Source organism: Engraulis encrasicolus, chromosome 16, assembly GCF_034702125.1.
Source record: "Engraulis encrasicolus isolate BLACKSEA-1 chromosome 16, IST_EnEncr_1.0, whole genome shotgun sequence".
NCBI lineage: Eukaryota > Metazoa > Chordata > Actinopteri > Clupeiformes > Engraulidae > Engraulis > Engraulis encrasicolus.
In genome coordinates this window covers 33,897,728-33,912,747 of record NC_085872.1, presented here as the reverse complement: position 1 = coordinate 33,912,747, position 15,020 = coordinate 33,897,728, and the positions used below count along the sequence as shown (strand labels likewise).

At 41.8% G+C, this 15,020-nt stretch overlaps 1 protein-coding gene across 1 annotated transcript; it reads left to right on the top strand.

Moving 5' to 3' along the window:
* The first annotated feature begins 153 nt into the window (after positions 1 to 153).
* slc25a42 (solute carrier family 25 member 42) lies at positions 154 to 13,263 on the top strand. Its single transcript, XM_063219425.1, has 9 exons — positions 154 to 285; positions 546 to 599; positions 3,578 to 3,744; positions 6,295 to 6,409; positions 6,552 to 6,577; positions 7,448 to 7,614; positions 8,237 to 8,353; positions 9,085 to 9,236; positions 9,911 to 13,263. The coding sequence occupies exons 3-9, from the start codon at positions 3,658 to 3,660 to the stop codon at positions 10,225 to 10,227; spliced, it is 981 nt and encodes a 326-aa protein (XP_063075495.1). The 5' UTR covers positions 154 to 285; positions 546 to 599; positions 3,578 to 3,657; the 3' UTR covers positions 10,228 to 13,263.
* The last annotated feature ends 1,757 nt before the right edge of the window (positions 13,264 to 15,020 follow it).

The window sequence follows — 15,020 nt, the reverse complement described above, 5'->3', positions numbered from 1 at the left end:
TTTAAATCCTCGTTTGGTTACCAGACATATTTTATTATTCAACTTTTTCAATGAATCAACTCAACTACTGCTTCAACACAGGGGCTCCAGTCCAGTCTGAGCGTCCTCTTCACGCCCCCCAAACGCACCTATCGTGCGTTGCCACCCATTGACTACATTTCCCAGAAGGCAACCTAACTCGCCCTTGCAAAGCTTGCTTTGCTTACCTTCAGTAGTGTCAAAGCAGATACCAAACAGCATGGAAGGATGTCAGCCTGATCAAGTCACAGTTGAAGCAAGGATAGGGTATTATTTTTATAGTTCCCTGTGGGTCGAAAAGGTTGGCAATAGACAGTCATAAGAATATTACACCGCTAGGACAGTAAGCAAAACTTTGCATAGTGAAACATACCTCCACAGTCGTTAGATAGCCATCTGGCTAACTGGCAGTTAGCTTCATAACCTGCTAGCTCTGTTGTAGTGACTTGTGTAACAGCTAACAACTAAACTCAGCTGGAATACTCTACCCGTCATTGTAACTGTCACAATTTCACCACGTTAATCAGATCGGACGAAGGAGCGACACAACAGCGAGATCCACAGGTGCCATCATATTCCTGGTGAGTCCAGACTAATATTGCGTTGACGTTACTAGGATAGATTAGACCTCAGTGTGCTCAGAGCTAACGTCAACGTTAGCAAGTTGAGCAGCGTCTGAAATCGTTGTGAACCGTCTAGTCTAGCTAGAGCTCTATCGCTAGCAGCATCAACATGACAGCGCCAAAGAGGCTATTCAGTTTCCATAAACTTGAAAGCCTTGAACTTTGTCATTGACCCAGCGCTAGTTACAGCACGCTGCTATTATGTTTTTTCTTGTGTTGTTGTTGTCTTCATTTCAGACGAATGGCATCTTGATCTTGCCACTATCAATTCAGGGTAGGGTTAATGCATTTATGGCGCACCTGGACTTTTGTCTGGCCAGTGAAACTCTCAGTCGTTACGAAACTCGAGATAGCCCTTTTTTTTATTTCATTCTGGGCGAGAAAACGGTCTCTTTTGGCAGCCCATTTTGAGCACGTAAACGAAACGAATAAAAACACGCGCCTGGCAGAGACGGCCATGCAGAAGGGTAGCCTAATGAGTGGCGAAGGAGGTAATGGCACTCAAAAAGGGGCATGATATTGGGCTAGATAGACTAATTATTTGAAACCGAGATCTCAAGCGCAGTTTTGGGATACCAAGTGTGCAGGTGCATATCATGTATGCCTATTCATTATTTTAATTTGACAGCAGAATGGGCTGTAACAGTGTTTACGGTAGGGCTCGTCTGAAGACAGTCCAGAGTCCAGAGTGTCTGTATGGCAAGGCTGGGATTGAAAAGTCTGGACTGCAGTGGTTTCTGAAAAGTAACAAGAACATGCCCTCTAATGATAAGTGCATTTTGTTGGTTTTGGTACTCTGGAGATAGATGATAACAGGTGAATGATGAAGTAAGGTAAATTAAGGAAAATGGATTTTGAATGCTAGCCTATATTATAAGAGAATATGGTCAGAGAGGACAGTAGGCTGTGAAAGGAATTTCATGAAAGGAGGACTCTCGAAAACAAGAATTATGTTGAAAGTGCAATAGCCACTTTGCAGGCCTGTACTGTGGTGTAGCCTACACCAGAGCTGTTTTAAGAAGACAAAGCTGGGTGAGTGGGTGAAAAGGGAGCAGCACAGACAAGAGATGAGGGTCAAATGAGTTAGAACGGTTGGGAAGGATTGTCCTCCATAGCCTTATTTTGGCACAGCCCACAAAGATGCCAACCCAGTTGCCTCGACAACACAAGCTACCCATACAAGCCCTCATGTTTGCTTATTGCCCAGCCATCCTCTCCCTTCTCTCTCTGCTGCCTCTATGACTGCAGAGAAATCTTAGAGCTTTTGGAGGAGCGTTTCTTCTCTGTTAACAATTAACCACGTTAAGAGGGCTGGTTACCAAACTCTCTGTGTCATCTGGTCAGTGTTGCACGAGCTCCACACTTCTGTGCTGCTGTGACAGTCTTTGTGTTCTCTGCACAGACTGTCTTGTCTTTGGTTGTCATTAACTAATTGATCTATTTTGTTGTTTGAGAGATGAATTGCTCATTATTCAACACACACACACACACACACACACACACACACGCACACACACACACACACACACACACACACACACACACACACACACACACACACACACAGAGAGAGAGAGAGAGACGCACATTGTGAAACATTCAAGGTGGAGACAACCTCAACGTGTTGAAAAATAGTGTGTCTTAAACACCTGTCCCTCAGAGGGCAACACTCCAGAGATGCTTGTTTGTTGACAGGGTGTATTGCAGGGTGGCGGATGGTCTCTCCCTGCACCTTATATAGCTAGTAAATGTAGGGCAAGAGAGTGGGGCAAGGGTCATTCTGTGCAGCTCCGCAAGCATTCAGAATAGGCCACTTATGCTGGCTGGTGACCACCGCAAGGATTGTTGATGGCGTTTCAGGGGAAAGATGGAAATGAAAGTTACGCAAAGGACAAAGGAAGCAAGTTGTCTGAAGGGCATGCATTCTGTTGTCATGTTAGTTTGTGCAAGGTTTATTTATTTATTATTTTTTCAGAAGTGAGGCAGTATTTGCTGCTATTTCATATAGTGCTGCATGTCACAGCTTTAGAGGTGACTGGCACAGTGGGGATTAAAGCGGCTCCAAGGGGCCATCGAACTACTAACCCAAGACAGCTGACGATTTGTAGTGGGCCAGCGGAAATATCCTCTTTGTTTATTATTTATTTTCCCCTCGATTGGTCTCCTATGGTAGCAGTGTAGATGACAAAACCCTGGATTAAGCTTCAGGCTTTTGTTAGTCATACACTCTGAGCTGGATAGCATCTAAAATATGTCAGTGGTGAAGATTCAAGATATCAGATGACGGCCCTCTATCGAACCGTATTTGTGACAGCCAGATAAGAACACTTTTAATGTATCAAAGTAACCTGTTACACGTTGGTGACGTGGTGGTGTAATAGCTGAAAGAGAAATTTTCCATCTGCAGTGGACTTGCGTCTCCCTCAGCTGATCCTTGTCGTGGGGAATATGACCCCGTTCGCAATGATGCGTAAGGGTACGGCTTCTGCTATCTTGCTTGTTCACCTCTCCCCTATAAATAGGCCTAGCCATTCCACTTCCCATGGTGTCGCACTTCACTCACTCCGTCGTGCACAGCACGAGAACAACTGTAACAAGTTACAACGCTTGTTTGATATTGCTTCATTGCGCTAAAGTTCCTCTTCAGTGTGTGTATACTGTCTGCCAACTGCTGAAAATAATAAAATAAACAGTTCTGAACTATGATGATCCATGAATTGCATTGATATAGGCCACGGTCGGTTACAATGTTCACATGTCCCGGAAAATAAGATAAATCAGTCAGAGAAGTTGTTGAATCAACACAACAAACATGACATGAAATAGTACTTGCTTAAGCCTGTGTCGTCTGTTATTTTTTGTTATATGCTTACCTTCTGAATGTTAGGTCATGATTAAACTTTGTCATTGTTTTTGTGTGTTTTCTGTCTGAACAGTGGAAATTGACTGGCGCAACCGGGACTGATGTCCGCGTGTCACCCCGAGTGTCAGTGTGCATGAGTGGCGGGACAGGGGCATGGGGAATGGGGTCCAGGAACGGCAGGCGGCACTGAGACAGAGTGAAGTGCTGCCCCTCCCCTCCTCCAGCAGCAGCCAATCAGGGGTAAGTGCGGTTAGTGGGATGACTTGTGGATTCTTTTAATTTAATGAGAAAATATAGGTTTACTTATCCTTTCCGCTGGAGAGAATCTCATTCCCAAGCCTTCAAACTTGTTGGATACCTGTTATCAACAAATCTTACTAATCTCTATGGTGAGGTTATTTGGCTTATTCATGGTTAGCATTTCATGTTGTTGGTCTGTTGGTTGTTTGGTCTGATGATTTTAGGGTGTGGCTCCAGATAATGGCATTCTCTTGTTGGAAGGTGAACCTTTGTTCCAGTCTAAGATGTTTGCAGGCTCACACAACTTTTGTTCCCAGACTGCCCTCTATTTTGCTCCACCCAGCTCACTATCTACCTTGTCCTTGCAGAATAATATCACCCAGATCATGATGCTGTCAGCAACATCAGGTTTGACAGTGCTGTGGGGATGGTTATTGAGGCTGATGTGCAAGTTATTATTTTTATGCCAAATTTAATGTTTTGGACTTCCATTTTAATTTCACCTGACCTGAGCACCTTCTTCACCCATTTTAGCCTGATGCTGCGTTGTTTGACCTTTGGCGTCTGGAGCGACATATATGCTGCATTCAGGCTCTTCAGATTTGAAACGCATTGTTTGCAGCAACTTATTTCATGTTTTATGTGCTTCGGAGGCTGAGATATAATGGGTTAAACATGTTTGCTGCACACTAAAATGGCTTTCTTCCTGCTATTTTTGTATAAATACTAAATACTAGAAATGTGTGCAGAGCACGACCGATAAGGACTTTTTTGAGGGATGGCAAAGGGTTCTCCAAAAGCCTCTTTGTTCTCATTTTCTGAGGAAGCCCTCTCAATGTCCACTGTTTGTCCTCTGCTCTCACCACATCCTTTTCTCTGAATGAAACCCTGCCTGCGACTGGGGAAGATTAGACGCATTTGGCTTGAACCACAGTGCACTGAAAACAAAAGCTGGAAAGAAATATTGCATGTAATTATGATGCTGTATACTTGTCCTATATTGTAATCCCATTCCATGTCACTCTCAGTGCCATTGAGGTAGGGAGCAGATGCAATCTGATCTCATCAGTTGTGATTATGGAGTGGCGCAGTCCAGCAAAGGTCCACTGTGTAACATTACTCTACCGTTCTTCAAACTTGCCAGGTCTGAGGCGTGTTCGCTGTTGACTGTTGTGAGAAATCGCGTCATAATGAGAGGGGAAAAGAACTTTGAAACATGCATGAATTTGGTGGATATACCACCTTTCATGCAGGCTATACAAAATGTAACATGTAAAACCTGTTAAAAAATACTTGACATTGATGTTGATGGGAAATATATGGTAAATATATGTTCAGGATGAGAAAGGACCTGTTTGGGTGTGTGCATAACTTAATGCATTACCCATTACACATCACCATTAAGGTTGGATTTCAATTGTGACTGATCCTTGCTCACTTTCACTCCTGGAGTGCTTGTGGTTGCAAATCACACCAAGTTATATGTTTTGTGCTGCATAGTTTGTGTTGTCAACAAAGGAATGGCTAATAGTCCTATAGGTCACTTGTGTTTGTGTACATGTACATCGTGGAAGTGGTTAGCCACATGTCTAGAATTGCAATAGAGTCATGTTACTTACAGCCATAACTTGATGGATGAAAAGCATTTGATGTTAAATTCTTTGTGAAAACTGCTTAACAAAAATGGGGCCATGGATGATCTCCTCTTAACTCAACAGTAGTGCTTTAACTACGAATGCCTTAAACCCAAAGTGCAGTGGTTGTTCTTGACTCCTTCAGTTCTGATTCGTGGAAGTGAGAAAAATTGCTACTTCGTCACACTGTGCATGGGGTACATGATCATACATTTGTAGACAGCTTGCTATATTCAGACTGCTATATGGAAAATTATGCCAATACAGATGTTCTGTGTAATGTGCATTCTTGATCGAAGTTCAGCTACGTCTTAATATCCAATATGTAATTTGTTTTAATATTTAGTAAAACAATGCAGTGTTCTAGTTAATAGAATTAATGATGCATACTAGGGCTGCAACGATTAGTCGACTAATCGTGACTAATCGAGTAAGTTATACAAATTTGTAGACAACAATTTTCGTTGTCGACTAATCGCTTCATTTAATTCAACATTTTTTTACTTACTTTACTAATGCTTTATTACTTTATTGATACCTAAAATTGCCCAGAATATATGAATTGGACGTTGTGTTTTGTAGTAAATAAGCTACTACCATGATTTAAAGCTCATTGTGAGCTGTAAGAATTATTTCACTTCCCTGCGCTACAAGCCGGGAAGGTTTGTCGGAGGTTGGAGCAAGTCTTTTTTTTTATCGTGACTAGAGCTACTGATTAGTCGACTATTAAAATAATCGTTAGTTGCAGCCCTAATGCATACATTTACTGTATCGGCAAGCACCAATTTCTAGATATATTTTTAAATAGTCTTTCTGGCTCTATGTTTGATCATGTTTCTCTCTTTCTCTCTCTCTCTCTCTCTCTCTCTCTCTGTCTCTCTCTGTCTCTCTCGCTCTCGCTCGCTCTCTCTCTCAGGGTCTCTCTAAACAGGGTCGCACCGTGATCAACTCCCTGCTGTCGGGAGCCCTTGCTGGTGCTGTGGCCAAAACAGCTGTGGCCCCTTTGGACAGAACCAAGATCATCTTCCAAGGCAATAACACACCTACATGCACAGACACCAACAAACAACGAATTGTTTGATAAGAAAAGGGCTCCGTAAATAAGGTATCCCTTAGTCATTTAACAACATAGCATGCCTTATACTAATTTGTTATTCTTTTCTGTCATTGCAGTGTCTTCAGCGAGGTTTTCTGCTAAGGTGAGCTGAGCTTGTGTATGACCTATAGCCTCCTCAGGCTGACCACATAGTTTTGCAAATGTATCGCACACTAGTGCATTCTGTGTGTTGATGCGACGCCTTTTAGTTAAGGCGTGCTCCTCAAACGCAACAGTTACTTAAGCACTTTCATGCGCTTTTGTCATGTGATGAGGTTTGCTCAATTTTCACAGCATGTCTGCGATTTTCTTTTGCCACTGCGAATTTCTGTAGCTAAACACGAAAATGCTCTGCTATGCCCTGACCAAAACCATCCTTAAACCAAGCCTGTCAGTAAAGCAATGTTTTTGCTGCTTTACTTTTGCCAAGAACAGCGAAATAAGCAAGCGATTGGTGAATTTGTTGCAAAATTGTGCCCTGACCAAAACCATCCTTAAACCTAACCTGTCACAGGGCATTTGTGGAGCACGCCTTAACTTGCAAAGGCGTATTGGACACACGTCATGGTCGGTTCAAATCAGCATGTCATCGTTACGCAAGTCATGATGCAATGTCGGCCTCTTTGTGCAGATGGGCCCGCCAGAGGCCACTTCACTCTTTTCTGAAACATAACAACATGACTTTGACATTACTGGGGGTCTTAAGTAACAGATTAAGACTTGGTCAATTGTAACAATTAGGTTAAAACAGTGCAAGACTGTGCAAAGGGGTTAATATATAATGTATAATCTGCAGTGTTCAGTGTTTTGACATGAAATATTTTTTTTTTTCTTTTGACTGTTTTGTGTTTCTCTCTGTCTTTCTGTCTTTCTGTCTGTCTGTCTGTCTCTCTCTGTCTCTCTCTCTCTCTCTCTCTCTCTCTCTCTCTCTCTCTCTCTCTCTCTCTCTCTCTCTCCCACTCTCTGTGATTAGGAGGCCTACTTGCTGATATACCGAACCTATCTGAAGGATGGCTTCCTTAGTCTGTGGCGGGGTAACTCTGCTACCATGGTCCGTGTTATTCCTTATGCTGCCATCCAGTTCTGTGCTCACGAGCAATACAAGAGGTTGCTGGGTGGTTACTACCAATGCCAGGGCAAGTAAGTGCACATCCAGCCTATGGTCTGATGCAAGCCATTCTACACATGCAACAAGCAGTCGATAAATAGCCAATAGTAATTATATCACGGTCTAAGAAAACACCTCTCTACATGGTGTTGTGTTCCACCTCACATCGCTGCATGGAAATGTCATGCAACAATGCAATGACAATGCAGTACCCAGACACTAAAATACTGAATATTGTATAGTACCGGTTTATTGTTAGTGTTGATAAGTAGACTGACCATAGCACCACCACAGACAATTTCGTTAAATTAAGATCAAGTAGCTTGCTTAACTTGTTTTTTGAGTAAAGCTTTGGCCCATTGGCCACCCTGAGGTGTAGAAGCAGTGGTCTCATGGTAAACTGCAGTGAGATTGCCCGCTCCTCTGAAGGGTGTTGGAAATACGGTTGATCGATGCTTTATTACCTGTGCCAAGAAAGTTGTGTTTTTGTCTACATACAATTTTGTAATCTATTTGTCATCTTTTGCTTTTTGTTTCTGTACCTGTACTTCTAGAGTTATTTTAATGTATTATAAGAGTGTGAGTGAGTGTGTGTGTGTGTGTTTGTGTGAAGTATCCATACTTTTCTGATAATTGCTTTTGTTATCTTTAAAGGACGTTGCCCCCTGTGCCGCGGCTGCTGGCCGGCTCTCTAGCAGGCACCACCGCTGTGTCAATCACATACCCGCTGGACATGGTACGGGCCAGGATGGCCGTCACGCCCAAAGAGATGTAAGTGCACTCAAAGTGTAACGTCCCTGTGCACAACCACTGTCCAGGTGCTGGTGATGTGCAGTTAAAGTAATCCAAGTAAAGGAAGTTTGAATCACCGCACACTGGTATTCTTTGCTGATAGTTTATTTGGTGAACAACGCGTTTCGCTGTTGCTTCATCAGGTTCACTCTGACATTACGCATTTCACCCAAAGGTGATGAGGGTGATTACCTGGTCACATGACCTCACCCACTTTCGACCACTCCACCCATTTCAGTGCTAGACAACACCCAGTTCTGGTTTAGGCTTGCATATTATCACATCCTACCATTTAAATTACTATACAATTCTCTTGCATTTTACCAGATAAATATGCTCACAATCCTGTATCTATATCCATATCCACAGTTCATACAATGCATATCAGATGTAAGAGTGCCCTTGAGGAAGGCAGCCGTGAAGGCAATGCCTTATGGCCAGGTAGTGTGCATGATGCCAGAACACTTCATAAGTGAAAGTGAAAGCCATGAAAGTCCAACTGGGAAACTCCAAATCCCATTGTCATTGTGACACAGCACTCCTCAACACACAAGTGTACACTGCACACAATGAAATTGCATTTATGCCTCACCCGTGCAAGGGGGCAGCCTTGAGTTGAAATGAGTAAGAAAGGGTTTCTGTCTTAAGAGCCAGAACCACGCCAAATGTATTAGTTGTGTGTGTGTGTGTGTGTGTCTCTTCTTCCACAGGTATAGTAACATCATGCACGTTTTCGTGCGTATCTCTCGTGAGGAGGGTCTGAAGACTCTCTACCGTGGATTCTCCCCCACCATATTGGGGGTGGTTCCCTATGCAGGCCTCAGCTTCTTCACCTACGAGACCCTTAAAAAGCTCCATGGAGGTACAACATGCTTTTTTATTTTTAAAGATTTTTAAAATATAAATTATCGATGTATTCAATTGTCTGTTCGCCTGTTTCGTTATTCTCCAACATTTTGTCCATATCATGAGAAAGTGGAGGCAATCAAGGTGGGGTTTGGAACACATTGTCTTGAAATTGGTCTTGGGTTTAAAAAGTCTCTTGGCATCATGGATATGGAGTTTGAAACTGATAAGGATGTACTATCCAAGTATGCATTATTTTGATGGTAGTAGCCCACCTTTAGATGACTATCTCAGAACAAACAATGGGCGTTTTACTTCCTTACATTTAACTGGCAGCAAGGTTATTCACATTGTTTGAATCCACACCCTGCACTTTTGATTTTGGGCTTCTGAAGTGGAGAGAATCTCACTCACAGTCCCAAGCCACCAAACTTGTTTGATATCTGACATCAGATTAGCAAATACCATTCATCTCTATGGAGAGGTTATTTCGTCTGTGACTTACTTAGCACAGTTTAGCATTTGGTTGATTGGTCTGTTTAGGGTTTTAGGACTTGTCACAAATAATAAAGCCATTTTAATTTGGAGTGCGTTAAATCAGATAATTTCCTCTCATGTTTTGACTTTGTTTCTGTGGGTATTTAACTCAATCCGCTTTGCTGTTTTCTCCATTTTCTTTATTTCCCCCAGAACAAACAGGTCGTCCTCAGCCGTACTCGTACGAGCGACTGGCGTTTGGGGCGTGTGCAGGACTCATCGGTCAGTCTGCCTCCTACCCGCTGGACGTGGTGCGGAGGCGCATGCAGACGGCAGGAGTGACTGGCCATACGTACGGCACCATTACGGGAACCATGCGCGAGATCGTGTCGGAAGAGGGCTTTGTGCGTGGCCTCTACAAGGGCCTCAGCATGAACTGGGTGAAAGGCCCAATAGCTGTGGGCATAAGCTTCACCACGTTTGACCTCACGCAGATCCTCCTGCGGAAGTTGGGCTACGCACCACGGTAAAGAGAAAGAAAAAAAAAAGACAAGATGGACAGAAAGACCACAGGAGTTTAAAGTGGAGAACACGTGAGAGAACCAGCGGCTCAGGGACATTGAGAGCTGTTTTTAGGCACCAGAGCAGTGCAAGAGTCAATGCAGGCAACAGCTGCTAGACTGCCAGCAGCCCCCCCACACATACTCTTGACTGTACCGGAGGCTGTCAACACTCAGTGTGGATTATTGACAAGTTGGTGTGTACCCGGTTGCTTGGGTTGTAAGGAAGGGCAAACTATAGCTAGTGTGTTATATCCTTGATTTTGTCTGCAGTCAGATATGGTTGAGTGGAATGTAAATGTGTGATGTTTGTTTATGAGGGTTAAGACTAGGCTGAACCTGAACGCAAGTCTAATTGCACAATGGCTCATATTGGCCATGTGAGAAGCTGTCTACCAAGTACAGTATGGTACGTATGCCCACGCTATCTCAGAGCTCCCATCCAACATTCAGCACCTTATAGCTCTATTGGACTCTAATTTCCTCTAACTCTCTTCCTCACCAATATTTCTTGTTCCACACGTAGATGCTACACTGGTAAATTAAGTCTTGGTAACATATTTTATCTACAGTATGTTGGTCTATTGTCATTTGCCGCACTTATACTTCTGTGCTTGTCTTATTTTGCCTTAAGGTGTTGTTAATTGTGGATGGGCCCTCTGGTATGAGCTGGTTCAGGCTGACACATGCACACGCACACGCAGTGTCCATACAAACACACACATGCGCTCATATGAATACAATGGCACACATGTGCACATGCAAGCTATTTGCACACGCATACAAACACACCAGTTCTTTTTTTGGTGTGTTGACAGTAGCTTGAGTTCCTGTAAAAGTGGTGGTGGAGATTGAAGAAGAGGCAGTTCTTTGTTTGGTTTTGTAATTTTTAGATATAGTTTCATCAAAATAATTACCAAAGGGAAAGATGGCAAACTGCCACAGGATGTTTCCATATAATAAGCACAGAGACATAATCACCTAGTGAAGTTTTAATGTTTGACGCATCCTTACTATTGTTTCAGTTCAGACTGTGTTTAGATCACAACTCTTGATTGCAAATGATTTCTAACAACAGGTGTTGGGTCACTTAAGGAAGTATATTTGTGTGTGTGCGTGTGCGTGCGTGTGTGTGCGTGTGTGTGCGTGTTCATAGGACTACATAGCTCCTGACAACTGCAGATAAACACACTCTGTACAAAAACACTGCCACACATTTGGTCTGTGAATGTGTACCTGTCCTTAAGTATGTTTTCTTGCCTCATTGTAATACCATTTCCTTGTGTAGATGTGGATTCAAATGAGCCATCACACTAAATCTTTTCAGATTGTAACACTTGTCAGCACACTAACAACAACCACACCTACTGTATGCTAGGTCCTTGACTTGGCTCGACTTGGGTGTGTTGCAGTAGCGCTCTTTTTGACTGACATCTTGTCCAGCTGTTTGCTGGATTGCCTTCTAAGTGCCTAGAATAGCAGTAGTAGTGCATACTTACTGTTCACTAAATGCAAAAGTTTAAAGTGTGCTGTGGTACACTTGAGGTTCTTCTGTGGATGTCATCTTTTTTGGAGATTATATATATTTTTTTCTTTGGGCAATAAATGATTGTGTGGAAGAGAGGAGGCTTGGCAAAGGATGGAGTGGAGGGTAGATGCCGTGTCAAACTGGAAGTAGCTGTTAATCTCTGCCTGCCTTTATGTCTGCCCCCCCTGGCTGATGTACTAATCAGGCAAACACTTTCCAAAGCATACACGTGTGATATTGAGTTCCTAAATCTGTAGGTTATGAGGGCAAATCGTTTCCTATACTTGATTTTGAGTTTAAATTTGGCACTAGACAAAATGACTGATTAAGGATCGACAGCTGTTCTCCTTGCTTCCATTTAGCCTTGGCATTACTAATGCAGAGAAAACAATTCAGGTTGTCACTGCAGGGTTTTTGCCTTTGTCTCCTGTATGTGGTGGTACAAAGTTGACTGACTGGTAGATTTAAGATCATTTCCCCGACAATGTTTTTTTTGCGTGATTGCACATATCCAAAAAAAATCTCCCGAAAAACTGAGACCTGGACCTCACAATTGATAAACGTTGGATTCAGCTGTGCCGCACCTACATGTCAACCCTGGAGTAGTCATATTGTTTGTGTTTTCACTGTTTGATAAATGCTTTGCATTACAAACACAAATTTTGCTACAGCATTGTGGTTGTAAGTGCCATGTAACCAGGTGTTGTAATTTCAAAGTGATACAATTTTATACATACTGCATTAACTGACTATACTACTTAAGTGTAGCTGAAGCGATATTATAACCTTTTAATGTAGTGTGCATATTGTGAAGATGTGTAATTACAATGCTGCCTACATTGTATTTACTGATGATATATTACCGGCGTTTAATCATCAATGTTGAGTCCTGTTGATTCCGCCTCTCAGATCAAAGCAGAATAAAGTCCAATTGCCTCAGACTAAAACATAGTGAGACTAATTGGGTATATCCTCGGCTGCAGCGGCCACCGGTAGTGATGTCCTGCATTGAAAGCAACAGTATTAAAACGGAATTGACAATCAAGCTTTGCCAAAGCAAATTTTGCTGTTTTACTCCATATGGTACCCTTATTGTTTTAGGGAAAAAAGTAAAGATAAATAGGCCTATTTCCAGAAATATAACTCATTTAATACAAAAAGTGGATGTTCTAATCAGGAGAACGCAATGACTCACCAGAAAATGAATAATCAAAATAATGCTTCATTATGGAACAACTGTATTACCAGTTCAGTGGTATCTTTTGTGCATGACTTCTGACAATAACACATTTTTTGCTCTTGACAGATTGTTTTCATAGCAGCATTTATCAGAGTTGATCTCCATCTTGCTTTGATGTAAAGCCCAAAGCTGTTTTGTAAATTTTACAGTTTTTGTGCCAAGAGAATGTATATTAAAATGATTAATATTAAAATGTATTTGTTTAGTGACTTTAATAAAGTTGGTGTTTAATTTAAAATTACCTCTAAATGTCATTGTTTGCAGTCACAGAAGTACCAGAAGTGATAAGGCTGCGTTATTGGTTGGGAAATGCATGCATGCCTATATACTCTCCGCCAGATGGCGCCACAAACTAAGCAGAGGTTCACATGAATGATGATATGTCAGCTCTGACTTAAGAATCAGGAGTTCTCTGCTGAGATTTAACAAAGATTGCCCTGAATTTTGTCCCCCTTATATAGTACTGTATGTATAGGGTGGGCACCGGGGGCTTTCAAATCACTTTATCCAGGGTCCAGCCAAGCCTGTCGGTGGCTTTGCAGTATGGTGCACGGTGCCTGTGCATTATAATTAAATAATCTAAACTCAACACAACAGTTTTCACACCGCATGCCCTTGTCTATGTTTAGCTCTCGGCTGTGAGAGGAATCTAGCAGAATCCAAACTCCAGATGATGAAAAATTGCACCTGAGACAATACATTATTTAAAAACAGTGGTGTAGTCTACTTTTTTGTGGTGGGTATACTGTATATTGGAGCATTTTTTTGTGGTGGGTATAGGCCTACTGCATATTTGTGCTGTTCTAAATATTGAATCGATCAATTTTAGTATTTAGTATACTGAAATACCTGACATTTTCAGGTGGGTATGCTTATTATAAAACAATGAAAAAAGAACCGTTTTAATCTTGTGACGTTTCGGGCCACCCTGGCCCTTCCAACGTCACAAGATTAAAATGAAGTAAATGGGAGCATCGGTGTTGCGGTTCTTTTTTCATTGTTTTATGAACTTAACGTCTTTTGAACCTGTTGACCTGGTGCCCCACACTTCACTCTTCAATATACCCTGTAGATTTCCATGCCACGTTTTGGCGCTAACTCACCAGTTTAATTCTAAATCACCAGAAGGGTTTCATTTCTGGTGATTTAGAATTAAACTGGTGAGTTAACACCAAACCGTGGCATAGAAATCTTAAGGTATATTGAAGAGGGAAGTGTGGGGCACCAGGTCAACAAACAAGAACAGCTGACAGCAAAGCATCAATGATATCTGAGCTTCCATAACTCCCATGCACTGTTTTTGCCATTGACTTCAATGTTAAACGCATCATGGCCGTTATGAAGACAGAGAATGTCCTAACCAAGTATTGAACATTGCATGTTATGTAGAAAGTACCAAATTTCAACTGATTTAATGTGACCCGAATTTTGATGAAGAAAAATGTGATTTTATTACATTATTCTAATGCTGCGAATTCCCCAATTCATGGGTTTTTTGAGCTGGAAGGCCAACGTATATAAAAATTAAAAAATTAATTATTGGAATAGTTAAAGACTGGGCCATGAATCTACAATCCATGGCAGTTTAACATTATTGATGGAATTATGGAAATAAATCAACTTTTTCATGCTATTCTAATAAAAATGGTCTGGAGCTGTATTGCATGTAGAATACAGGTACACAATGGTACTTGAATGGTATTCAAAACAACACATATTCAAAACAATATTCAGTTGTACTTTATTTGAACACTTCAGTAACACATGCTTTAAAAACGTCAGTGAAATTGTATCACGTAAAAAGTAGAGTTTTTTGTTTTTGTGGTCAATTATTGTTATCCAACAGTGTGGTAGAATTGAAACTAATAAGCAGATATGGGATTACAGTTCTCAGGACATTAAACTGCAGACTAGTAAAATGTAAGAACTCCTTTGTCCCAACTGCCATAAGATTGCTTAATGAAAGATAGACATGCCATACTCACACAGTGCAGT

Bases quoted from the DNA above. Each gene is read 5' to 3' on its own strand.
- slc25a42 (XM_063219425.1), top strand. From the start codon at position 3,658: ATGGGGAATGGGGTCCAGGAACGGCAGGCGGCACTGAGACAGAGTGAA. The intron at 7,615-8,236 runs GTAAGTGCACAT...TTATCTTTAAAG, and splicing joins TACTACCAATGCCAGGGCAA to GACGTTGCCCCCTGTGCCGC. The intron at 9,237-9,910 runs GTACAACATGCT...TATTTCCCCCAG, and splicing joins CCTTAAAAAGCTCCATGGAG to AACAAACAGGTCGTCCTCAG.